The sequence below is a fragment of the Mobula hypostoma genome, chromosome 11 (assembly GCF_963921235.1).
Source record: "Mobula hypostoma chromosome 11, sMobHyp1.1, whole genome shotgun sequence".
Taxonomy (NCBI): Eukaryota; Metazoa; Chordata; class Chondrichthyes; order Myliobatiformes; family Myliobatidae; genus Mobula; species Mobula hypostoma.
The window spans coordinates 97,893,216-97,920,812 of NC_086107.1; the positions used below are offsets into that span (position 1 = coordinate 97,893,216).

The window sequence follows — 27,597 nt, forward strand, 5'->3', positions numbered from 1 at the left end:
GCCGTCTACAGTCATTGCTAATTCTCACATTGACCGCAAACTAAATAACCAGACCACCTACATTTTCATGTTCATTTACTGTATATCACAAACAGAGGGCCCAGCACTGATCCCTGTGAAACGCTCCAGTCACGGACCTTCAATCAGAGAATTCCTCCATCGCTATGTTGTGTCTTCAGTGACCAAGCCAATTTTGTACCCATTGGCCCAGCCAATTTGTAAGGGGAGAGATGGGCAAATTCGCAAGATAAACCTTTATGTTGCATTCAAGAAAATGAAGTTTTTCCCTGTGTCTGCTTTCTTAAATTGTTCACTGCCCACTGAGTTATGAAGGCACTCAAAAGTTATTCAATGATTTTCACGTTTATCATATATTGTGCTTGATTTCGATCATGCCCACACCACTTTGCCCCCTCCCCAATCCACTCCACCTATAGAGAGCTTTTTATCACTGCCTGACTGTGCAACCTGCCTCCTTTACAGGAGCTGACGCCGGATTATTCCATGGAGAGCCATCAGAAGGACCACGAGACCTACATTGCTGTGTCCCGAAATCGAAAGCGCAGAGCCAAAGCCCTCCTGGATTTTGAACGCCATGACGACGATGAGCTGGGATTCCGAAAAAATGACATCATCACGGTAGGTAGAGCCATTCACATATCGCATCCATTTGCTTGTGCCTAAAAGAGTGATGGAAGCAGAATTCCTCGTTATATTTAAAGAATCTTTGGGTTTGTGTTTGCAGAGCCGTGATCTGCAAGGTTATGAACCCTGTGATGGAAAGAAGGGTGCCATTGTGTTTTCGTTATGTGCCGTGTTGTATGACATGGGCGATCATGCTCTTTCTGTGACCATGATTGTTCTTGGCAAATTTTCTACAGAAGTGGTTTGCCATTGCCTTCTTCTGGGCAGTGGCCTTATAAGAGAGGTGACCCCAGACATCATCAATATTCCTCAGAGGTTGTCTGCCTGGCATGAGTGCTTGCATAACCAGGACTTGTGATATGCACCGTAGCTTCATGTGACTGATCGGTGGGGGTGGGGGGAGGGCTAAGCAGGTGCTACACCTTGCCCAAGCGTGACCTGTAGGCTAGCGGAGGAAAGGAGCACCTTACACCTCCTCTGGTTGAAATGCATCTCCACACCGCCACCCCATCCCAGTGTACTGTCGCTAAGTCTGTTGGCAGTACAAAGTCAGGTGGGCTGGCAACGTGATGTTGTATTCTGGCGCATTAATCCAAGCTTTTTTCAGCAATCAGAAAAGAGACACAAAACTTCTTGCTTCACAATCATTTTATTAAGTGTTAAGAGAACAAAGAAATTTGAAAGCAGACAGTAACAGAAAGGAGAAAAGAAGCAAAAAGATGGCTGACAACACACATCAAAGTTGCTGGTGAACGCAGCAGGCCAGGCAGCCCACGGATAAGGAGCATTCCATTCAAATTTGTAGATAAGAGTCAACCAATCATAGACCCTCTATTCAAATAGTGCAGGACCAGAGAATCTTCCAGAGCTTTCCAGAATGATACAAAGAACTGAAACCACTAGGAGACACACTGAACAACTGTATCCAGTTACATGTATGTATGTAGTTATAAAAAATACAAGCAGGTAATTAATTTTAAGCTGCAAAGAAAATAACAAACAGTCTAATCTAAGGATTAAAGTCTATTCTAAGAATTAAATAGTCTAATTAAAGAATTAAACAGTCTAGTCCGGTGGTGAGGAGGATGCAAAGAGCCTACAAACAGATATGGACAGGTGAAGTGAGAGGGCAAGAAGTTGACCACCTGGGTCCTCAAGTCTGTTTCATAAGATTAGAGCTGATGTACCCCAAACCTCAAATTCCCCTTCGCCCTCAATTCCCTGATCTTTCAAAAATTTATTTACCTTCACTTAAAGTACTTCTAATGATTTAGCCTCCACAACTCTGTAGGGCAGAAAGTTCCAAAGATTTACAACGCTATGTGAGAAGAAATTTCTGTGTACCACAGTTTTAAAAGACCATCCCCTTGAAGCTGCATCTCCTCGTTCAAAACTCTTCCATTAGTATAAACATCTCGACGTTTATCCTGTCAAGCCTCCTGAGGACCTTGCAGCTTTCAATAAAGTCATGCTCACTCTTCTAAGTTCCAAAAGCATTCAGACTCAAATTGTTTAGCTTCTGCTGATAAGACAAGCTATCCATCCCAGGAATTAACCTGGTGAATCTCCTTTAGACCATCTCCAATACTACTATGTCCTTTCTTGGACATTCCTGCCACTGCCTGTAAGGAATTTGTACGTTCTCCCTGTGACCGTGTGGGTTTCCTCCACAGTCCAAAGACGTGCCGATTGGCAGGTTAATGGTCGTTGTAATTGTCCTGTGATTAGGCTGGGGCTGAATCAGGGGATTGCCAGTTGGCGTGGCCAGAAGGGCCTATTCCACTCTGTATCTCAATCAATAAAAAATAAGAAAACAAATAAGATGGACAAAGGATACGGTAGCACTGGAAGCAGCCGAAAGGATATCTCCTTTGTGAAGACAGAATCAGAACTTGAAATTAATTGTTCCACCATTTTTTCCCCATTATAAAGACTCCATTTCTGACTACAATGAACCTTCATTTGTCTTGACTAACTGTTTCCTCATCAGTCAGTTTCTATGTTCTCTGCAATCTCCCTCTCATTTTATTTCTCTAGTACAATCCCTGATTTATTTTGAAATCCAAAGTTTAGCCTCCTTTGCTGCTTTTTACTCCAGTCGGGAATGAACCATTGTTATCATTCATCAGTGAGCTCTGTAAAAGTTTCCGGTTGCCTCTCCACAGTCAAGCTTTACAGTGTTTATAGATAAGGCATGTGAGTATGGAGGGATGTGGACATTGTGTAGAAGGGATTGGTTTAATTAGGTGTTTAGTTGCTGGTTCAGTGCGACATCGTTGGTCAAAGTGCCTGTTCCTATGCCCTAATGTTGTATGAGGAATGCTGCAAGTCCAGCTCACTGATTTATTGGCGGACGGCGGGGAAGCTGCAGGGCCTCGGTCGTAGGGGTGACTGGGCCTCAAGCCGCAGTGTCGCCTGTTTACGGCTGCTCAGGAGCCAGGCGTCCGAGCTGGAGTCGATGCTGCCACCCAGTGTTCACACGGCAGAAGACAAGATGTATTGTGTTTGACTGCAGATTTCTACAACTTTCATGGATTTAGGGTCTTGGATATAGTTTTATTTTGTGTGACTGTATTTTACTGCTATCTTGTATGTGCTGTGTGGGACTGTTGGTACTGTGTTTTGCATTTTGATCCTGGAGTAATGCTGTTTCATTTAGCTGCATTCATGGATATTCATGTACGGTTGAATGACGATTAAACTTGAACTATGTTCTAGTGTTTCCCAATTTATCACACCCATCTCTCACATCATTGTTTGCCTTTTATCGATTCGGGATGCTAGCTACAGAATCTGTCTCTGCTCCCCCACCCTACATCTTAATGAAGAATTCTTTTCAGTATTGGTTGTCTTTCCCTAAGGGAACCCCCTCCCACCTCCCACTTCCCCAGAGGAAGATTAGTTATTATTCCTTTCTTCATTACACAGTTCCCAGTCTGGAATGGCGTGCTCTCAACACACTGAGTCATGGAGATGTACAGCACAGAAACAGGCCCTTCAGCCCAGCACAGTCATGCTGACCCCTTTGTCTAGCTACAGTGATCCTGTTTGTCCACATTAATACCTACGGTACTGTGCAAGAGTTCTAGGTACATACCTGTAGCTGGGGCGCCTAAGACTTTTGCACAGTAGTGTAGTAATTTTGTGTGTTGCACTGTACTGCTACCACAAAAAAATCGTTAACATATGTGAGTGATGATAAACCTGATTCTGAAATGTGTCTCTATTGTGGACTGAGAGTGGGAAGGGGGTAGGGAGAGGGGAATCATGTTTGGGGAAAAGGAGAAGGGAGCGGGAAGCACCAGATAGACATTCTGTAATGATCAATAAACCAATTGTTTGGAATCAAGTGACCTTGCCTGGTGTCTCAGGGCAGGGTGTATCTGCACCCACACCAACCACCTCCCCACCCTGCCACCTGACCCACACCCCTCCCGCGGTGCTCCACCCTCACCATTCCAAACATCCTTTGCTCCCACCAGATTTATAAACTCTCTCTCCACTCCATATTAACAAAGAGAGTACTAGGCAAAAGTCTTTGGCACCCTAGCTTTTTAAGTGTGCCTAAGACTTTCGCACAGTACTGTATTTAAGTCAGTCTAAATGCCTTCCTATCGGAATACATCTTAAATACGGTAATAGTATTTGATTCTAGTACACCCTCTGGTAGTAGATTCCTGGTATCAAGCACTCTCTATATATAAGAAAAAATACCCCAAGGAACCCCGTTAAATTATGCTTTCAGTTTAAAACTATGCCTCTTGTTTTTAATACCCTTGCCATGGGAAAACATTTGACTATTTACCCCATCCCTGCCTCCCATAATCTCATATACTTCCATCAGGTCACACTCAGCTTCCGGTCCAGGGAAAGCGAACCCAGCTTATCCAATTCCTCCCCACAACTGAGGGCCTCCAGTCCAGGCAACGTCTTTGGAAATCTTCTCTCTGCTCCCTCCACTGCAACCACGTCCTTCTTCTGCTGTGGTGAGCAGGACTTTGCACAGTACTCCAACAGTGCCTTAGCCATTGTTTTAATGTCCCTGCTCATATATTCTGTGCCCTGACCTATGAGGACAAGGATGTCTATGCCTTCTTCACAACCCTGTGAATCTATGTTGCTGCTTTTAGTGAACCATGGTCTCTATTCATCGGCGTTCCTTACATTCATACCATTTACTGCACATACACATTCTCTCTTCTCCTCGTCATGAATGAAATTGACATCATGAATGGCTGCGATGCTTTGCTCCTAGATGAGCTCAACTCCTTTTAGGCACGCATTGAAAGGGAGAATAAAACTACACCTGTGCCAACCCCTGCAGCATCCGGTGACTCCGCGATCTCTGTCTCAGAGGCCAACGTCAGAACATCTTTCAAGGGGGTGAACCCTCGCAAGGTGTAGGCCCTGTTGGCGGACCTGCTGGGTCTCTGAAAACCTGTGCCAACCAGTTGGTGGGAGTGTTCAAGGACATCTTCAATCTCCCAGTGCTGCAGTCGGAGGTTCCCACCTGCTTCAAAAGGACGACAGCCGTACCAGTTTGGAAGTTTGGGAAAGAGTTTGCAGAAGTTTCAGCTCCAATTGAGAAGCCATCATCAGTGTGCAGTTGAGGGTGTTGTCTCCTTGGAATGCCAGCTTCTACACTCCTCTGGGGTTCGAATCGACAGTGACAAGATGTCATGATCTGGGTGGCTGGTTCAAAACGCTGTGAGCAGTTTAGCAGTAGAAGATTTTGATTTATTGGCTTTGAGGGAGGATCATTGGGACTGCGCTCTGACGATGGCCTCTCGATTGGAGCCAAAACGTCTGCAAACACTTTGCCGAGCTCAAACTTCCAAATAGCCAACCCGAGCTGCCAATATTCCGCAATATTTCAATCATAACAGTGCCTAAGAGGAGGAGGGTGAGCTGCTTCAATGACTATCACTGGCACTTACATCTTCTGTGATGAAATGCTTTGAGAGGTTGGTCATGACTAGAACCAACTCCTGCCTAAGCAAGGACCTGGACCCACTGCAATTTGCCTACCAACACAATAGGTCTGCAGCAGATGCAATCTCAATGGCTGTCCACTAGGCCTTGGATCACCTGGACAATTGCAATACCTATGTTAGGCTAAAGACTAAAGCACAGCATTCAACACAATCATATCTTCAGTTATAAACAGCAAGCTCAAAGACCTGGGCCTCCGTACCTCCCTCTACAACTGAATCCTTGACTTCCTCGCCAGGAGACCACAGTCAGTGCGGATCGGAAGTAACATCTCCTCCATGCTGACAGCCAACACTGGCACACTTCACAATGTCAGTAAGGCCAAGGAATTGATTGTGGACTTCAGGATGGGAAAGTCCAGGGAATACACACCGGTCCTCATCGAGGGATTAGAAGTGGAAAGGGTGAGCAGTTTCAAACTCCTGGGTGTCACCATCTCTGTGGATTTACCCTGACCCCAACATATTGATGCAATTACAAAGAGGGCACGACAGTGGCTATAGTTCATTAGGAGTTTGAGGAGATTTGGTATGTCACCAAAGACAGTCACAAATTTCTACATATGTACCGTGGAGAGCATTCTAACTGGCTGCATCACCATCTGGTACGGAGGGGCCACAGCACAGGATCAGAAAAAGCTGCAGGAAGTTGTAAACTTTGCCACCTCCATCATGGGCACCAGCCTCCCCAGAATCCAAAACGCCTTCAAAAGGCAAAGCCTCAAAAAGGTGGCGTCCATCATTAAGGACCCCCATCACCCAGGACATGCCATCTTCTCATTGCTACCATCAAAGAGGAGGTACAGGAGCCTGAAGACACACACTATGATTCAGGAACAGCTTCTTCCCCTCTACCATCCGATTTCTGAATGGACGATAAACCCTTCAACATTACCTCAGGAGTTTTTCTCACTACTTATTTAATTTTACATATAGTGATTTATAGTTTTCATTATTATGAATTGCAGTGCATTGCTGCCACAAAACAACAAATTTCACGATATATGCCGGTGATATTCAACCTGGTTCTAATTCTGATTCCCCGCTCACATCAGGCAGAAGATAAAAAAGCATGAAATCACATGCCATCAGGTTCAAGGGCTAGCAGCCTTCTATCCTGTTGTTATAAGGCTACTAAAATAAGATGGTCTCTTGACTTCACCATTGACCTCGCTATGGCCTTGCACCCTATTGCCAACCTGCACTGCTGTTTCCCTGTAGCTCTTCAGCGTAGTGGTTAGCACAACGGTTTACAGTACCAGAGACCCGGGCTCAATTCCCAGTGCGGTCTGTAAGGAGTTTGTACATTCTCCCCGTGACCGCGTGGGTTTCCTCCAGTTTCCTCCCACAGTCCATTGGTCATTGTAAATTGTCCTGTAATTAGGTTGGGGTTAAACTGGGGGATAGTGGGCAGTGTGGCTCAAAAGACCGGAAGGGACTACTCCATGCTTTGTCTCAATAAATAAGTACATACATACATACATATATAAATTTATTCTGCACTCACTTATTGTTCTACCATTCTATCTCTGGTGAATCTATGGAATTTGTTGCCATGGGCTGCAGTGGAGGTCAAGTCATTGGGTGTATTTAAGGCAGAGATTGATAGGTATCTGAGTAGCCAGGGCATCAAAGGTTATGGTGAGAAGGCGGGGGAGTGGGACTAAATGGGAGAATGGATCAGCTCATGATACAATGGCGGAATGGCTGACTTCTGCTCCTTTGTCTTATGGTCTTATGATCTCAACGCACCTTTGTAATAGTCTATTGCACAATGGGAGGAGAAGATGTCCAGGATGGGTGGGGTCTTTGATTATGTTGGCAACTTTACCGAGGCAGCAAGAAGTGTAGTCCATGGAGGGGAGGCTGGTTTTTGTGATGTGCTGAGCCATGTTGAGAGCTCCCTGCGGTTCTTTACGGCCTCAGGCAGAGCAGTTACCACAGCAAGCCATGATGCATCCGGATAAGATGTTTTCTGTGGTACATCTAGAAGAACTGGTGTGGGTTTACGGGGATATGCCAAGTTAGGATGTCAAATAGGCGTAAGGAACATGCAAAAGGTGGCAGGGCACTTGGAATGTGAATCTACAGGGATGTCCATAGTTCCCTGGAGGTGGCATAGATTGGTAGCTGTCAGTATCTGGCCCTGCCTGGGATAAGGAACACGCAGACAATGGTCTCAGAGCCCAAGAGAACAGTATCTCACCCTTCAACCATTGAAATATTTTTCTCAGCTTGCCTCCTGCCTCTCTGTCTGAAGTTCTGCAAGGTTCAAGGCCTGCTCCAGGACAAATAGACAAGCCACAAGTTCGGTTTTCTGAGGCATTGAACATGTGGAAGCGAAAGCAACATCCCTCCCTCAACAAAGCGGTTAAAAAGTATTGGATGGACAGTCAGTGCCATTCCTCAACCACACGGTTTACACTGTAGGGTGTCTGATGATCCTGCTAATTCATGTGAAGTGACTAGTTTTCGATCAGGTGCTCTGCAAACCCGGTTGTTCTTGCAATGTTCTTTGTTGCTTTGGTTGTTGAATCTCGAAGCCTGTATTTCCATGTAACTGAGGTGGACACTTGTACCTTTCAGATTATCTCTCAGAAGGATGAGCATTGCTGGGTGGGAGAGCTGAACGGTCTACGAGGTGAGTGCCTCACATTGCCCTTCAGTCTGTCAGCTTCGTGGATAGTCAACCTGGGTCGATTGAGGGGCGTTCGGGCTTGGGACAGACTCCTGCCCACCTGGTTACAGTCTGGACAGGTAGAAATTATATTCACAACAGCTTCTGCAGATGCCGGAAATCCGGAGCAACAATAAACACACAAAGTTCAGGAGGAGCTCAACAGGTCGGGCAGCATCTATGGAAGGGAATGAACAGTCAGCGTTTTTGGCCGAGACTCTCAGAAAGAAGGGGGGAGGGGGAAGAAGCCAGAATAAGAAGGTGGGGCTGGGCAAGGAATACAAGCCGGAAGGTGAGAGGTGAAGTGCAGTGAGGGGGAAGGTAGATGGGTGGGTCGGGGAGGGAGGGGATGAAGTAAGAAGCTGGGAAGTGAGAGGCGGGAACGGTAAAGGGCCAAAGAAGGAATCTGTTAGGAGAGGAGAGTGGACCATGGGAGAAAGGGAAGGAGAAGGGGCACCAGGGGGAGGTGGTGGGCAGGTGAGGAGAAGAGAAGAGGTAGAAAGGGAGCCGGAATGGGGAATGGAAAAAGAGGGAAGGGGAAAGGGGAGAGGGTTTTAATTCTACCTTACAGCTTCTCACTTCATTTCCCCCACCTCACCCACCCACCTTCCCCCCTCACCTGTCACCTGCCACCTTGTACTCGTCCTCGTCCTTCCCCACGCTATTTCATTTTATTTAGGGATACAGCGTAAAACAGGCCCTTCCAGCTCAGCACCCCACCTGTTTAACCCTTAGCCTAATAACAGAATACTTTGCACTGACCAATTAACCTGACACCCCGTACGCCTTTGGACTGTGGAAGGAAACCAGAGCACCTGGAAGAAATCCATGCAGCCACAGCTAGAACGTACAAACTCCTTTCAGACCGCGCCAGAACTGAACTCCGATACCCCAAGCTGTGACAGCATCACGCTGACTGCTACACTTTCTTCTTCTCCCTTCTTTTCCAGTCCTGATGAAGGATCTCGTCCTGAAACATCGACTGTTATTCCCCTCCATAGATGCTGCCTGACCTTGTTGAGTTCCTCCAGCACTTTGTGGGTGTTGCTCTAGACCAGGGGTTCCCAACCTTTTCTATGTCATGGACCCTTACCATTGACCAAAGGGTGGGTGGACCCCAGGTTGGGAACCCCTGCTCTAGAAATTACATTGTGGGCCATGACTTACCAGAAGTTCCCAACATATAGCAGCACTGACCTGTGAATCATTCTGGCACAGAGGCAGCTTGTTGCTGGTGGAGCCGTTCCTTCAGTCCCACTCCCCACTTTACTCCTCTGCCCCGCAAATTAATCTTCCTCATTTTTAAAATTCGCCTTCTGGATGTTGCTAAGTTCATCATTAAGGAGCTGCTGACGTGCCTCTTTCCTGAACTGCTGGAGTCCAAGTGCTTTACTGTAGAGTTGCCAGGTGTGTCCACCAGTGCTGGAAAGTGAGGCTGAGATGTGAGATTAATCATAGCCTTGACAGCTGGCAGAACAAACTCAAAAGACTGAATAGGCTTCGTATGATAATTCACTTTACCAATACCCCACAGGCAGTGAGACCCAGATCCACACTGACCACACGAGAAAGTTTTTGTCACATACCCTTTTGTTCAAAATCTTAAAATCTGTGCCCTAACCCTCCACCCCCTCTTGAATCACCTGCTGGTGGGAGCTTCAATCTCCCCCCTCTGAGCCACTCATGATCTAGAGCAGGGGTTCCCAAACTGGGGTCCGTGGACCCCTCAACTAACGGCAGAGCTCCAAGGCATTAAAAAGTTCTAGACTGTCTACATCAAGTCACCTCTCAGCCTCAGATGAAATCAGCAGATGCTGGAAACACTCAGCAGAACAGGCAGCATCTGTGGAGAGAGAAACAGTTAATGGTCCAGTTTGACAACCCATCATCCAAACCCTACTCTCAGCTCTCGTCATTGTTAGGAAAGCAGCCACAATCTCTCCCATCCTTACCCTGAGGCTGACCTTGCCCCCCCCCCCCACCACCCTTTAACCCTCATCCTTCTAAACTCTCTGGAATACCGACCTAGATTGTCGAGCCACTCCTCATAGTTACAACCCTTATCCCAGGAATTAGCTTGGTGAATGTCCTCTAAACCAGCAAAGACCTCTTCCTTATTGAGTTGGAAATTGTTACATAACCAGGAAGGTCTGCTGAATGTATTTCAGAAGATCCTCTGTTGCTTTGTCAAATAGTCTAACCTTTGTTCCAGACTGCAGTCTCCAAAGTCACCACTGTAACAGCCCATCAGCTTTGCTTTTCTTCCCCCCTTCTCTCCCTCTCTATCTGCCCATCCGCTTCTCTCCCTTCTTCCTCTCCCACCCTCTCTCCTCTCCCCCTCTCTCTCCCTCCCTCCTTCTCTCCCACTCTCTCTTTCTCTCTCACTTTCTCCCTCTCACCGTCTTACCTGTAGAATTCCCTCAGTAACATTTGGTATCTCTTCACTGTGCTACTTCTCTGGAGTAATTGACCTACCATTAGTGTGAAAAGCTGCTGAGGTTTCTGTGACAAATTTGATTTTGTTTGTTCTTTAAACAACGGTCTTCTTTCAGCACATTGAGAGTTTGCAGTTTGCCCAGTCATGCACAACTCTTCTCTCTTGGCTGGCATCAGAGTCAAAGGTCTTTAACCCACAGACGGCAGACTCACAATGCCCTCCTTTCTCTTCCTCACATTCCTGCCTCTCTCTAGTTTTCAAACGTTCTCTTTCCGACATGCCTGCTCACAACCACACTTTGACTTTTGTCTTCTTTAACTTCCTGCAACCCCATTCTTGCGCCCTCTGACACACCTTGCCCGTTAGCCTGTGAGTAAACCCCTCCCCTCTCACTCATTTCCTCCCCCCACCCCCCGACACACATCAGCCCCATCCAACTAGCTCCCTCCACTCTTGAGTTGGTCTGTTTCCCCAGCTGAGTCATTCTTACCCTTTAATCCGTTCCCCCTTTGGTCTGTACGTGTGGTCACCCGCTCCCCACCCGTTAGGCAGCCGGGCAAGGAGGGGGATGCAGGCATAGCCAGGGAGTGGCAGAGAGAGATGTTACAAAGTATAGATAGATTCATGTGTTCAGACAAACACTTTGTGCTCAACTAGGTCCCTCATGGGAGGCTTAACCAGAAGATTAAAATTCATGAGAACTGAGCAATTGGATTCAGAATGGGTTTGCCTGTGCTTATTAGACGAGGCATTGAGTTCAGAAGTCAAGAGGTTATGTTGCAACTTTATAAAACCCTGGTTTGGCCATGTCTGGAGTATTGCCTACAGTTCTGGTCGCCCCACTCCAGGAAGGATGTTGAGGCTTTGGAGAGCTTTACCAGGATGCTGCCTGGTTTAGAGGCCGCAGGCTATCACGAGAGGCTGGACAAACTTTGGGTTGTTTTCTCTGAAGCTGCAGAGACTGAGGGGAGAACTGATAGAGGTTTATAAGATTATGAGAGGTACAGATAGAGTAGACAGGGAGTATCTTAGAAATGTCTAATACCAGAGGGCACGAGTTAAAGGTGAGAGGGGGTAGGTTCAAGGAGGATGTGAGGGGTAATTTTTTTACTCAAAGATTGGTGGATGCCTGGAATGTGCTGTCTGGAATGGTGGTAGAGGCAAATACATTGGAGACTTGTAAGAGATGTTTGGATAGGCACATGGATGTAAGGAAGATGGAGGGTTGTGTACATTGTGTAGGTTGGAGGGATTAGTTTTTGGGTTTTTTTTAGTTTACTTTTTGGCTGGTTCAGCACAACATTGTGGGCCAAAGGGCCTGTTTCTGTGCTGTACTGTTCTATGTTCTGTGTTCTAAGAGACAGGGTAGTGGTTGATGGGACTTATTCTAGCTGGAGATATCTGTGACTAGTGGTGTTCCTCGGAAATCTGTACTGGGACCTGTTTGTGATGTATATAAATGACCTGGGTGAAAATGTAGAAGGGTCGGAGAGTAAATTTGTAGGTGATACAAGGATTAGGTATAGAACCAGATTGGTGATGTTGTGAATTGCACAAAAGACTGGCAAAGGGTATAGTGGGATAGAGATTAGTTGCAGTTATGGGCCGAGAAATGGTGGATGGAGCTCAGCCCAGCCAAATGTGAAATGTTGCACTTTAGGAGGTTGAACATAAAGAGATGGTACATTATCACAGCAGTTAGCGCAACGCTGTTACAGCTGGGGCATTCCGGAGATCGGAGTTCAATTCCGGCGCCACTCTGTAAGGAGTGTCCATGCATGTCCCCTGTGGAATGTGTAGGTTTTCACCCGGTGCTCCGGTTTCCTTCCACAGTCCAAAGACATACTGGGTAGGTTAACTGGTCATTGTTAATCAGGGTTGCTGGAGCGGTGTAGCTCGTAGGACCGAAAGGACCCACTCCGCGCTGTATCACTAAATAAAAATAATGGAGAGACCCGTAACAGTGTTGATGTGTAAAGGGACCTTCGGGTCCAAGTCCCTCTCTCCCTGGTTGACAGGTGGTGGAGAGGGCGTATGGCATGTGTTCCTTTATTAGTTGAGGAACTGAGTTCAAGAATCAGGAAGTTAAATTGCAGCTTTCTAAAACTCTAACTGTATTAGGAGTCATTCCTGGTTGCCCCATTTAGGAAGGATAGAGATTATTTGGAGAGGATGCAGAAAAGGTTTACCAGGAAGCTGCCTGTTTTAGAAGGAATGTGCTAAAAGGAGAAGTTGGACAAACTTCAATTGTTTACTCTGGAGACTGAGGGGAGACCTGATAAAGGATTATTAGATTATGAGAGGCAATAGATAGAGAGCCTGCATCCCTTTCAAATGTCTAGTACCAGAGGATATGCATTTAAGGTGAGAGGGGTTAAGTTAAAGAGAGATGTGTGGGGCAAGTTCTTCACGCAGAGATGGGTGAGACCCTGGAACTCAGATATGATAGCAACTTGAAGAAGGCTCCAAGCTAGACATATGAATGCCCAGGGTATGGACATTATGTAGGCAGCAGGGATTGTTTAGTTGGACATTTGATTACCAATATAATTATTTCAGGGCAACGCTGTGGGCCAAAGGGCCTGTCGCTGAGCTGTACTGATCTATGTTCTATGTTCTAGAAACAGGCTCACCCTATCCATGCTGGTCATTAAGTGCTCATCTGTACCAATCCCATTTGCCAGCGCTCAGTCTGTAGCTTCCTTTGTCTTGGTAATTCAGATACTCCTCTAGATACTACTTAAATGTTGTAAGAGTACCTGTCTCCGCCACCCCCTCAGGCAGTCTGTTCCAGATTCCAGACTCCCTCTGGATGTACAGTAGTGGATCCAGGTGAGAGGGATGGTGACAACGGTAGATGGAAGTATTTCTGAGGGAAAGCTGGTTGGATATGGGAAGGGCAGGTCAGCTCCGAGGGAGTTAATGGAATTTTATTGAGGACATAAAATCACAACAAAAAGGGAGCTGCAATAGATCATCTAGCCCTTCGAGCTGATTGTGTATTCATCAGGACCTTGGCCGATCTCCTACCTCTGTGTCATTTCTCAACATTGTGCACGTGTCCTTTGATTCCCTTAGTGTTCACAAATCTCTTGACCTCTTTTCTGAATGGGGTTAGTCATTTACCCTCTGCAGTGGTTTGGGATGGAGAATTCCAAAGGTTCATCCTTCGTGTTAAAAAAAACACTTCTCCATATCCTAGTCCCAAGTGGCCAACCTCTTACCTGAGCCGTGACATCAAATTGTTGATTCCCCAGCGAGGGATGCCTCCTCCCTGCATCCATCCCTGTAATGAATTAGTAAAGTTTAATGAGTTCTCCTGCCACTCATCTAAACTTAAGAGAACACTGGCATAGTCTACTCAATCTCTCCTCACACAGCAAACCTGCCACCCCGGACCCATTTTTCTGAATTTTCATTATACTTTCTTTATGACAAGTGCATCCTCTTTTAGGAAAAGAGGCCAAAACTACAAATGATGCTCCAGGTGTGGTCTCACCAAGGTCTGTATAACCGTACAAAGACTCCTTACCCTTGTCCTCTACGTTGTCTCATAATTAAAGTCAATAGAGCAATTGCTTTCCTAACTACGTGTGTTGGCTTTCAGTGTGTACAGGAAACCTAGGTCTCGTTGAACATTAACATGATCCAATCTCTCACTATTTTATAGTCACTCCACATTTTTCCATCTCTCAGATCCCTGGTTTATATTGACAGCAAACTTGAAGATATGGCATTTTAACCCACATCCATCATTGGCAATAGATGGGACACAACGAATAGCTGTCACTGATCCCTGCTGTGCCCTACTAGTCACAGCCTGTGAAGTATCCATTAATTTCTGCTCTTAATGTCAACCAGTTCTCCTCCTTGTTTGTCCATCACTCCTGAGTCTATGTGCTCTCACCATGTTAGCCAATCTCCTCCTTTGTGGGATCTTACCAAACATGCCACATCCTCCCTATTTATTCTCCTGCTGACATCTGCTTAAGTTAGTGCAATGTGATTTTCCTTAAAAAAGGAAATCCACGCCGATCCAGCCCTATGCTAGATGTTGTTTTTCCATCCCTCATTTTCCCAACTACCAGTGTCAGATCAGCAGGTCAGTACTTCCCCGGTTCATATTTGCCATCCATCACTCCACAGAAACCATTCCAAAATGTGTGGGATTGTGAAACAATAGCTATCTTCACTACCTCCATATCGGCCTCTCCCAAATCTCTGGGACGTGGATCATGAGATCGTTGGAATCTGTCTCACTATCTTCTCTAGAACATAGAACAGTACACAATGTTGGCGCTGAACACGATGCCAAGTACATCTCTTGTGCCTGTACATGGTCCATATCCCTCCATTCCCTGCATCTGGAACGGCACTGTCACATCTGCTTCCAGCACTCCTCCCTGGCAATCTGTTCTCAGCACCTACCACCCACTGTGCAACTAAAAGCCAAACATTGCCTCACACACGTGCCTTAAGCTTCCCGCCTCTCCCCTTAAACGCATGACCTCTGATACTTTTTACCTGATACTAATTCCCCTCAGTTCCTCATTCTCACTCGAGTCTTTGTCCATCTGTAGGTTGTTTGCGTCTCCGGTGAAGACGGACACAGCGTTCCTGTTAATTCTTCTGCCTGTTGCTATTTCACGGTGGATTCAGAGACGGGGGAGAAGGAGTTCGCTTTGATTCTAATAAACTCATCTCTTGAACTTTTCCTCCAACAGGCTGGTTTCCTGCGAAGTTCGTGGAGATCCTGGACGAACGTAGTAAAGAGGTGAGCTCTCTGATGGGACAGCTAAGTTAGTCGTGAGTAGTATCCATACTTGTGTGCCCAGCACCTACACGCGGTATAACTGCAGTCACGTGCACAGGATACACATCCTTCTCATCCTCTCCTGAGAATGACTTTGCCCTCACTCCAAGGTGAGCTTAATGACAAGTCAAGCATGTTTCCATGCTGGGTAACTTTATGAATCTATAAATGCCATTGAGCCACAGCAGGCAGAAGTAGAATTCACCAAGTGAAGGTGTATTGTGTTTGACTGCAGACTGCTAACAACACAATGTTCCCTCTAAGGTGTGAGCGTGTGCACGTGCACACATCTTTTATTACCAGTGCACAAAGGAAATTAAAATGCGCCCAAAAGGTTGTCACCCTCTACCTCATTGGCACATTAAGTATATTTCATGATCGTACACGGTCACATTTCCTTTTCCGGTTTCTGATGCAGGTGGTGTTGACAACATGGAGTTTGCGATGTTTTGTCTGCAAATTTTAGAACTGGCTTTATTTATACTGATTTTATTGAAGAAATTATTGATTCACTATGTCGAATTCCAAAGAAGCATGAAGGGCAAAAGAACTGCTAGTTCACTTAAAGTGGAATGGCTTAATGAGACAGTAGAAACTGCTTCACCGAAAGCTCATGAGGTCAGGAACATGCAGCTAAGAGAAATATTTCTGTACAATGCAGAAACTGCTGTTACTATGTGTATTGTCACAATGCAAAAGTTGCTGGAGAATTTGCAAGTGGGAAGAAGCAGAGCAACATTTGGAAACTTGACTTTTCAAGGCGTCATTTAGCAAGCAAATCACATATGGACGACGTTCAAAAGCTCTGGCAAGAAAATCCTTCATTACCCATTACAGGCCTGCTACGTGTGTTATGTGAGAGGGCAGATGAATGAGAGCGACAACGATCAAACCCAGAGGACATCAAAGTTCTTATTGACAGTGTTTTGCTAGCTGTTAAAAGGAACACCTCTAGATGTAAAATTCAGTGCGCACATGTTGTTGTCACTGTGCAAAAAATTGCACAGCATAAAATAGTCATAGTCATAGCCATACTTTATTGAAAATCAGGTTCCGTCGGGATCAATAAAGTATGACTATGACTATTTTTGTGCACACTAGTCTTTATGAGTCATCACTAGTCATTATTGTGCAACTCAGGGACATGGACTATATTTTTTGTGTTACTATTTTATTGATATATGTTCTTGCTATCTTATATGTGCTGTATTTTCCTTGTACTGTGTATGACAGTTAGTACTGTGTTTTGCGTCTTGGCCCCGGAGTAGCGCTGTTTCGTTTGGCTGCATTCATGTGTATGGTTGAATGACGATTAAACGTGAACTTGAATTGGAGGGTGAGGCTGTGTATGATTAGTCTACGGAGAGAACATCAGAGCTAGTGACCGGTGAGTGAGAGCAAAGCCAGTACTGGCAAATATCTCCCTGCAGCCGGCCATATAAAAATGGAATCAAGCACTCTGTGGTGTAATTTAGACTGGAATGGATGGGTTGCAATTAAAAAGTTTATCACTGAAGTCAAAATTGGTTGTGTGCTTGACAGTGAGGAGGATGGTCTCAGATGAATGGGCATAGAAGTGCCAGGTGGAATTCACTCTGAAGGAGGGTGTGGTGGGAGGAGTCAGGGAGGGCAACAAGGCAGGAGAATTCAGATAATGAGAAGCGAATAGGAACAGAGGAACTTCGAAGAACCTGTCCACGTATCACTGAAGGTGGTAGAACAGGTAGATCAGGTGCTTGGAAAGGGATACAGGATTACATGTATCTGTACCTCAGCCAATAACAGTGAGAGTGACAAGGACATTCTAGAAGCATGTTGAACATGAATTAGGCCACAGATACATGAGTTCTGGTCTCTTCAGAGTACAGGAATGACGTGAGAGCACAGGGAGAGTGCAGAGGAGATAAACAAGAATGTTGCTAGAGCTGGAGAATTATAGAGTGATAGTTGTAGAACACAGAAACAGGCCCTTCGGCCCAACTCGCCCATGCTAACCAAGGTGCTTTTGAGACTCTACTTTTAACTCAGGTTGACAAGATCATTTGGCAGAGCTTTTCTGCGCATCCTTCCTATAGTGTAGCAACCGGAACTGAACACAGTACTCCAGGTGTGGTCTCACCAACACTACTGCTCAACCCTGATTTCCCAATTCTTCATGTCAGGTCCAAAGAAGGCAAGCGTGCCTTTTGCCTTTTTCATCCGGTTATCTACCACATTTAGGAAACTGTGTACTTGTACCGCAATGTTTCTCTGTTCAACAGTGCTCCCAGAGCTCTGTCGTTTATAGTGTAGATTCTGCCCAGGCGTAACTTCCCAAAATCCAGCACTTTGCACTTGTCTAAATAAAATTCCATCTGCTATTTCTTTGCTACATTCCCAGTAGATCTAGATCCTGAGACAACATCTTCCCTTTTCACCACACCTTTAATTTTGCTGTCATTCACAAACTTAACCATTCATGTCACCTGCCTTCTCATCCAAATCATTAATATGGCAAACGACAGTGGGCCCTGCACCGATCCCTGTGACACACCACTGATCACAGGCTTCCATTCTGAAAACCAACTCTCCACTACTACCCTCTGACTCCTACCAGCAAGCCAGTTTTGTACTCAGTTACTGGCTCACCCTGAATTCCACGTGATCTCACCTTTCAGACCAGTCTAGCATGTGGGGCCTTAACAAAAATCCTTTTAAGTTCATGTAGACAGTGTCTGATGTTCTGCCCTCACCAATCTTTTTGCTCACCTCTTCGCAAAAACTTAATTAAATATGCAAAGCATGAATTCCCACACACAAACCATGCTGACCATCCCTAATTAGCCTTCCCCTTTCCAAACGTGAGTAGATCCCACCTCTCTAAATTCCCTCCAGTAACTTTCCCATCACTGCCCTGTAGTTCCTTGGCGAGTCCTTCCAGCTTTTCTTAAACAAAGCACAATACTGACCACTCTCCAGTCTTCCAGTACATCAAATGTGGTTAAGGAAGTTACAAATATTTCTTCCAGGGCCTCTGCAATTGTTTCCTTTGCTTCCCACAATGCCCTTGTATACATTTGGCCAAGCCTGGCGATTTCATAATATGGATATGTTTCAGTATATCGCTGTCTCTCTTCCCTGAATTCACTAGCTTCTGTGACCACCTCCACAACAAATATGAGAAATATTCATTTAACACCTCATCGGTCGCCACACATAGACAACCACAATGATTCTTAAGGGGACCTATTCTCTTCCTCGTTACGCTTTTGCTCTTAATATAGAATCTCGAGATTTTCCATTACCTTATCTGCCGGGGAGTCTTAGGTCAACTTTTTGCCTCCTAGTTTCCTTTTAAGTGTACTTCTACTCTTATAGAATACCAAGAGGGAAGTTGTCCACACTGCAGTTCTGTTCTTATACAATTCTAAATACATAGAGTGAACAACCAAAAACCGTAGCAGAGAGGACAATAACTCTTGGGCATTAGCTGAAGTTAACTATTAGAAGAGTTCGAGGAGCGTTGAGGAAGCATTTCTTTGATTTCTCTGAATTTGGAAGACTTGGAGGAGCCGGATTGGGTTCGGAGGAGCTGCCAGCTACTCAAAGGCATCAGAGTTGGTGAGCAAAGGCAGCGTGCAGTGTAGCCACGGGTGATTGTCTTGGACATTTCTCTTGCGATCACAAGACCCTGTTGGATATTGTAAGATGCTGAAGGCCTGTTCCCCTTGTTTGGTAGCATAACAGGCAGCAGGAAAGCTGCTTAGCCTCAGTTGTAGGGAGGAATGGGCCTCAAGTCACGGGCTTGCCTGCTGCTGCAGTCTGAGAGAGGAGACACCTTGGCAGTGCAGCGTGGCATCCGTGCTCTGTTGGGGTCTGGACTCTCCCATCGGTGCTGCCCTCCATTGTTCAATCGGTGAAATAACAGGCTAGATTGTGTATGCCTGTGCACTGCCGAGAACTGTGCCACCAACTTGTGGGAAGTGCAGCTCTGGGTCTTAGGCTATATGTGTGTTTTTATTGCATGACTACGCTTTGTTTTTGCTCACTTTTTTGAATGTGCTGTGTATGTTTTGCACCTTGCTCCCAGCAGAACATTGTCTCATTCAACTGATTCCATGTATAGTTGAATGATAGTTAAATTTGATTTGATTTGACTGACATTTCTACACATTCTTGTTATTTTCTTACTATGCTGTGGACAGGCACCCCGTCCTCTAGATATTCATTTCCACGTTCCAGACTCACTGCTTTGTTATGGGAAGCGTTCCCTGATGTGTCTCTGCAGCTGACAGGGTGATTTGTGTTCCCGTTTGCAGTATTCTATGGCTGGAGATGATTCAGTTACGGAAGCTATCACAGATTTGGTACGGGGAACACTTTGTCCGGCACTCAAGGCGATATTTGACCAGGGTTTGAAGAAACCATCCATTCTCGGTGGTCCCTGTCACCCCTGGCTTTTTATTGAAGAGGTAACGGCAGCTCACCTTAGATTCTAAACGTCTCAATTTGTTAAATATTTCTCAGTGCTTTTGTGCAGAAACAAGTTGTAGCTCATTAATTTGTGTTATTTCTTCTCTTTCTCTATTCCTTCTTCCTCTTCCTTATTCTTTTTCCCACAACATTTCTATTTCCTTTGTTCCTTCTTCCTTTCACCTGTTTTTCAATCTCCCGCTCACTTTCCTCACTATCGTCTCACCTCTTTCCCCACTCCCCTTATTCTTGTCACCTATTTTCATCCCGTCCCCCTTCTCTACCCTCATACATTTTCCTTACTCTTTAACTCCCGTCCTTGCTTACCCCCTCCCCAATCCTCCTCTTGCCCCCACCCCCCGTCCTCCACCGCCCGTTCTTTATCACCTAGGCTGCAGGGAAGGAGGTGGAGCGAGACTTTGACTCGGTGTATTCTCGACTGGTGCTGTGTAAGACGTACAGGTATGTTCCGCTGCTTTGTGCAAGTTAGGATTTGTTTTATTGGTAAAACAAACAAAGCCTTGTTTGTATTTAATGCACGCTTTATGTGCTTACTGTAAGAGTCTTTGATGGGACAAAGTTAAGAAATTGGCAAGTTAACTTTGTTTGATTGTTACTCACACCATATAGGAACGCTGGATTAACAGACTTGATGTCAGCGTGACTCTAGCGCAGGGGTACCCAGCATTTTTATGACATGAACCCATACCATTAGCCAAGAGGTCTGTGGACCCCAGGTTATTGAACTCCTGCTCCAGCCCATGTTGCTGTAAACAGCAGATTTTAATATGTCTTTCTAACAGCAATATTATTCTTCTTCAATTCCATGGCTTTAAATTAATTGGTACAACCACATACTCTGCATGGACCTGTTCAGTCTCCTTCACTGGCTTTTGTTGCTCCTGGAAGCCCAATTATCCCAGGAGTTCTGACAACCGTCACATTATCCCAGGAATTCTGACAATTATTTACATTATCCCAGGAGTTCTGACAACCATTACATTATCCCAGGAATTCTGACAATCATTTACATTATTCTAGGAGTTCTGACAACCATTTACCTCTGCTGCTGTAATGAACCAGAGTCTGACTACCCCTCAAATGCAACAGTCCTGGCAATGGTTGTCAAGCTAAGGAGTGGTAGTGGGGACAAGCTCCCATGACCTAAAAGTGCTCCTCACGGCATGCACCTCAAATAGCCTCTGACAACCAAGTCCAACTCCTGGCCTTCTCGTGTGGCTTAGCCGCTAAGCCTGGCAGAACCGTTTCTACTGACAGGAGAAGGGGCGAAGGCGGGTCCTGGCACCCTAAAACCAGTGCTTCGGATAGATGGAGCTCATCAGCCTGGGTAGGCAGTCCATCTAAGAGAGACAAAACCCTGATTTCAAACCTCTGCTGCTTTGCGGCCATACCCACGCATGGGAAAGGCTTCCGGAGTAAACCCTGAGGATAAATCCGGAGCTGGAGTCCCTAAGGCAGTCCGACGTTGCCTTCAACCTCGTTCTGGCAACTCTTGCGACGACACTGGTGCCAAGCTGTATCGGCCCTTGCCCTTGGACAACATCGTCGTAGAGAGGGGAGACTTACTGCATGGGCAACTGCTGGTCTTCCATACAGCCTTGCCCAGGCCTGCGCCCTGGAGAGGACGTAGCAAGACTTTCCATGGTCTCGCGAGCCTAACGGATGCCACCATCACCAGCACCTGACAATGGTGGCATGTATCACCCATCCTCATCCCTCCTGATCTAAAGGGCAGTTGAGAGACTGTGAGCTGAATGAAGTTAAAGCGGCAGATCAGTGAAGCAAGTGGGATTTTGTGACCAACCACTTTAATTATCCAGTCATTTAATTACTCAGATTTTAAGTCCCTGAATGCAGTGGTGGGATTCAAACTAATCTCTGACAAAATGGGCCAGGACTCTGCCTGTCCAATCCAGTAATGTAGCCTTAGCCCTTGCACCATGCCCTTCTTCCTGTAACCCGTCTATTCTCTCCAAGTACTGGTTCTTGCAGCCACAAGCTCCATCTATCCTCAGATGAATCTGAAATCTCCAAGCCAGTAAATTACACATTACCTTGTGTGTCTAATGCAAACGTGACCACTTAATGATGGTCACTCTTCAAACTTCTTTTATTTTTGGCCTCATCTCTATAAGTCATACTGAGTTTGTAAAGGGGTAATATTACATTTTGTTGATTTATTCCTGAGGAGCCATGCTGGCAAGGTCAACATGCTTGTTTCTAATTGTCCTTAAGAAAGTGGTGGTAAGTCACTGCTGTACCTGTGGGAAATATATTTTCACAGTGCTGTTATGTAAGGTGTTTCAGGATTCAGACCCACGTACCACAAAGGAAAGGCAGGTCAGGTAATGTGAGAGATTTGCCTGTGTCTTCTCAATAGTGCAGCTTGTGAGAAGGGGTCATGGAACTGGAACTGGTTGATTATTGTCCCTGTCCCACGCACTGAGATACAGTGAAAAGCTTCTCTTGTATGCTGTTCATACAGATCAATTCATTACACCATGCAATGAGGTACAGTTGCAAGAAAAATACCACATTTTATGCATAATTAATGCAGGAAAAAAGGTAAAGGGTTCACAAATTTTTTCTTGATCGTGTGAATAGCCAGAGGCTTTTTCCCCATGGCTAACACGAGGGGCACAGTTTTAAGGTGCTTGGAAGTAGGTACAAGGGGGATGTCAGAGGTAAGTGTTTCACACAGAGAGTGGTGGGTGTGTGGAATGCACTGCCAGCGAAGGTGGTAGAGGCGGATACAATAGGGTCTTTAAGAGACTCTTAGATAGGTACATGGAGCTTAGAAAAACAGAGGGCTATGCGGTAGGGAAATTCGAGGCAGTTTCTAGAGTAGATTACATGGTCAGCCCAACACTGTAGGCCGAACGGCCTATAATGTGCTGTAGATTTCTTTTTAAAAATTGTAGAACGAGGTAAAACAATAACAGAATACAAAATAAAGTGCAACAGCTACAGAAAAAGTCCAGTACAGGTAGACAATAAGGTGCAAGACCATAAGAAGGCATACTGTGAGGTTACTAGGAAACCATTCCGTCTTAACCACGAGGTAGAATCGGTCCTTGATACCGGGCGTACGTACTTTCAGGCTTTTGTACCTTCTGCCCAGGAAGAGGGAATGTCCAGGCTGTGTAAGGTCTTTGATTTGCTGGCTGCTGTAGCGAGGCACGAAGAAATGTAATCAGAGTGTATCGAGGGGAGGCTGGTTTCCGTGACGTGCTTTCTTGCGGTCACGTGCAGAGCAGTTGCCAATATCATGCCCTTGCACGTCCATATAGGATTGGAATTGGTTTATCATTGACATGTGCTGAGATACAATAAAAAGCTTATCTTGCATACTGTTCGTACAGATCATTACACAGTGCGTTGAGATGGAACAAGGTAAAACAATAACAATGCAGAGTAAAGAGTAAAAGGTAAAAGAAAATGTACTGCAAGTAAACAGTGAAGTATAGAATGATAATGAGGTAGATGGTGTTATCAGGAGTCTAGCTTATCATACTAGCGAGCCATTTAATAGTCTTATTACAATGGAGTAGAGCTTGTCCTTCAGCCTGGTGGAACGTACTTACAGGCTTCTGCCCAATGGAAGAGAATGTCTGGGGTGGCACCTTGGATTATGTTGGCTGCTAAGGCTGTGGGAAGTATAGGACAGAGGTGACAGAGGAGAGGCTGGTTTCTGTGAAGCATTGATAAATATTTGGTAAGGATCATCAGGACACGGCCAGTTTCTTTAGCTTCGTGAAGAAGTAGTGGCATAGCTGAGCTTTCTTCGTTGACATGTCGACGTGGTTGGAGATGTTCACTCCTAGGAGTTTGACGCTGTCAACCCTCTCGACCTCAGCACCATTGATGAAGACAGGAACACGTTCTCTGTCCAGCCCCACCATGAGGTCAGTGACCAATTCTTTTGTTTGTTGACATTGAGGGAAAGGTTGTTGTCATGAAGCCATGTCACTAAGCTCTCTATCTCCTTCCTGTACCTTGACTCATCGTTATTTGAGATACAGACCACAATGGTGGTGACATTTGCAATCTTGTAGATGGAGTTAAAGCAGAATCTGGCCACGCAGTGAGAAGTGGAGAAGGTGGCTGAGAACACAACCAGCGTTGAGAATAATCATCGCAGATCTGTTACTGCCATTCCTTACTAATTGAAACCAATTAGTCACGACAACAAGGATCCAGTTGCAGAGGGAGGCATTGACTCCCAGGATTCAGAGTTTGGGACCAAAGAAAAAACGGTGATAAATCACTATTTGCACATTGATACTATGGTTTCTTGATGGTGAATAGGGTGCCAATTAAGTGGACTGTTTTGTCTTGGGTGGAATGTTCTTGGAGCTTCAGTAACCAGGCAAGTGGGAGGTCTCCCATTAGGTTCCTGGTGTGCCTCAGAGATGTGAGAAATCTTTGCCGAATTAAGTGAAGGCACACTTCCTACATTAGACCCAGCCAGCCTCTGTATTTGTATGCAACATACACAAAATGCTGGAGGAACTCAGCAAAGAGTACAGCCGACGTTTCGGGCTGAGACACTTCGGCAGAGTTGGAAGGTGGGTGGAGGGGAGGGAGAACCACAAGGTGATAGGTGAAACTGGGGGGAGGGGTGAAATAAAGAGTTGGGAAGCTGATTGGTGAGAGAGATACAGGTCTGAAGAAGGGGGAATCTAATAGGAGAGGACAGAAGGCCATGGAAGAAAGAAATGGAGGGAGGAGCACCGGGGGAGGCAATGGGCAGGCAAGGAGATAAGGTGAGAGAGGGAAAGGGGATGGGAAATGGTGAAGGGTGGGGGGGGGGCATTACCAGAAGTTGGAGAAATCGATATTTATGCCATCAGGTTGGAGGCTACCCAAATGGAATATAAGGTGTTGCTCCTCCAACCTGAATGTGGCCTCATTGCGACAATAGAGGAGGCCATACACTGACGTGTCAGAATGGGAATGGGAAGTGAAATTAAAATGGGTGGTCACTGGCAGATCATGCTTTCTCTGGCAGGTGGAGCGTAGATGCTCGATGAAGTGGTCTCCCAATCTACGTCGGGTCTCACTGATATACAGGACACCACACCGGGAGCACCGGATACAGTAGATGACCCCCCAACAGACTCGTAGGTGAAGTGTTGCCTCACCTGGAAGGACCGTCTGAGGCCCTGAATGGTATTGAGGGAGGAGGTGTAGGTGCATTTGTATGACCCCTAACTTGTTGAGGGTGAGGAATTGAGTGATGGTAGTTCCAATGAATATCAAGTAGTGGAGTTTGGACTCTCCTTATTTGAGATGATCATTACTTGTGAGGTGCAGATGTTACTTTCCATTTGTTGGCCCCATTCTATCCAGATGCTGGTGCAGGAGGGCGTGTACTGTATCATTGTGTGAGGAGTTGTGAATGTTGTGCAGTCATTATAGTGAACATTTCACCCCTGACATTATGTTGGCTGGGTGAAGGTTCATCATAAGGTCAGGCATGAGATGTTCACGGTTGCCATGGTAGCGTGATGCCATTAGAGCTCAGGGCGTCAGAGTTCAGAGTTCAATTCTGGCACCATCTGTAAGGTGTCTAATGCATGGGTTTCCCCAGGTACTCCAGTTTCCTCCCCCAGTCCAGAGGTGTACCAGGTTGGATAATTGATTAGTGTAAATTGTCCCGTGCTTAGGTTAGGGTTAAGTCAGGGTTGTTGGGGGGTTGCTGGGGCGTCACAGCTCAAAAGGCCAGAAGAGTTTATTTTCCACATTATATCACTAAAATAAAAATTTTAAATCAGGAGGTCCCTTATGATGGGTCCTTGATGAAACAGCCAACATTGATTCAGCCCAGGACCCTTCCCTGAGGAACTGCTGCAGCAAAATATTGGAGACAAGATGACTGACCTCCAACATCCACAAACAGGTCTTTTTTTACGCAATGCGGGTCCCCTTGCTTGCTGCTGACTTGTTGTTCCGCGGCTTCTCCACGCCACACTGCTTCAGGTGACATCAGGGGCAGGTGGCCTGGGATCCAGCTATTCCGATCCATATTTAACCAGGTCTGGAGCTGGGTGCTGCTGGTGAAACCCACAGTAACCAGGTTAATGGTGAGAAGCACATACAGAGTGCTGGAGGAACTCAGCAGGTCAGGCAGCATCTATGGAGGCAAATAAATAGTCGACCTTTTGGGCTGACAGTCTTCATCAGGTGAGCTGGTACTGTTTGATGACGTTGTCAGTCAGAATCTTCTTTTTAAGAATTAGAATTAGAATTTATTTCTTACATCCATCTCACAACATGAGGGAGTAAAAATCTTTATGTTGTGTCTCTGTCACTATGTACGAGCAATAAGGAAGGGAGATGTGGGAGGATATTGCCCAAACACTAAGATTGTATACATAATTGTTCTGTGTGCATGTATGTCGTCAGATACAATGTACAGTCAGATATTCAATCAGAGCAATGTGTATTGATAAATCTGATGGTCTGGTGAAAGGAGCTGTCCCATAGCCTGTTGGTCCTCGCCTTAATGCTGTGGTACCATTTGCCAGATGGAAGCTGCTGAAACAATTTGTGGTTCGGGTGACTGGAGTTCCCGATGATCCTCTGGGCCCTTTTTACGCATCTGCTGCTATAAATGTCCTGAATAGAGGACAGTTCACATCCACAGATGCGCTGGGCTGTCCACACCACTCTCTGCAGTGCCCTGCGATTGAGAGAGGTACAGTTCCCGTACCAGCTGGTGACACAGCCAGTCAGGATGCTCTCAGTGGTGCCCCTGTAGAAAGTCCTGAGGATCTGGGGACTCGTGCCAAACTTGTTCAGCTGTCTGAGGTGAAAGTGGTGCTGTTGTGCTCTTTTCACCACACAGTCAGTATGTACAGTCCAGGTGAGATCCTGGCTAAGTGTACACCGAGGAACTTGAAACTACTCACCCTCTCAACTACATTTTACTGTCGCTGACACAAGTTGTGAAATTTGTTGTTTTGTGGCAGCAGTACCATGCAGACATAACAAATCACTGTAAGTTATAAAATAATTCAGTAAATAAATAGTGTTCATGGACCATTCAAAAAGCTGATAGCAGAGGAGAACATTGAGTGTGGGACTTCAGGCTCCTGTACCTCCTCCCTGGATGGTAGTGATGAGGGGGGCATGTCCTGGATGGTGAAGGTCCTTAATGATGAATGCCACCTTCTTGATGCAGCCCTTAGCTAAAGTGTGAATGGTGATGATAGAACAGGGGAAGGTAACTCCAACAGGCTGACCTCTTGGCAAGATACAGAGCTAGCTCTTATTATAATCAGCAGAGGGACCTGAACAAGTCTGAGAACACCCCTGGTCCGGGCATTGGCATCTGTTAGAACACAAGCGAGATATCATAAGGATGTGCCCAGCACCTGCCCTTTGAGGGGTACCAGTGATCGTCGGACTGATCACTGAGATGGAGGGTTTCTATACGGACAAGACTGTGGATGGGACGGGTTTATGTTCCTCGGACTAGAGGAGGCTGAATGGGGACCTGACTGAGATGGTCAAAACCATGATCAGCAGAGGCAGGGTAGATAACAGTAAACCGCTC

General features: G+C 45.9%; 1 protein-coding gene across 1 annotated transcript in view; it reads left to right on the forward strand.

Annotated features, from left to right (window-relative positions):
* sgsm3 (small G protein signaling modulator 3) overlaps positions 1–27,597 on the forward strand; it is a 117,993-nt gene that overhangs the window by 80,289 nt on the left and 10,107 nt on the right. The window contains exons 16-20 of the mRNA XM_063062598.1: positions 484–639; positions 8,223–8,277; positions 15,475–15,524; positions 19,862–20,014; positions 20,407–20,477. Of these exons, the coding sequence (XP_062918668.1) occupies positions 484–639; positions 8,223–8,277; positions 15,475–15,524; positions 19,862–20,014; positions 20,407–20,477 (485 nt within the window). The remainder of the gene's footprint in view (positions 1–483; positions 640–8,222; positions 8,278–15,474; positions 15,525–19,861; positions 20,015–20,406; positions 20,478–27,597) is intronic.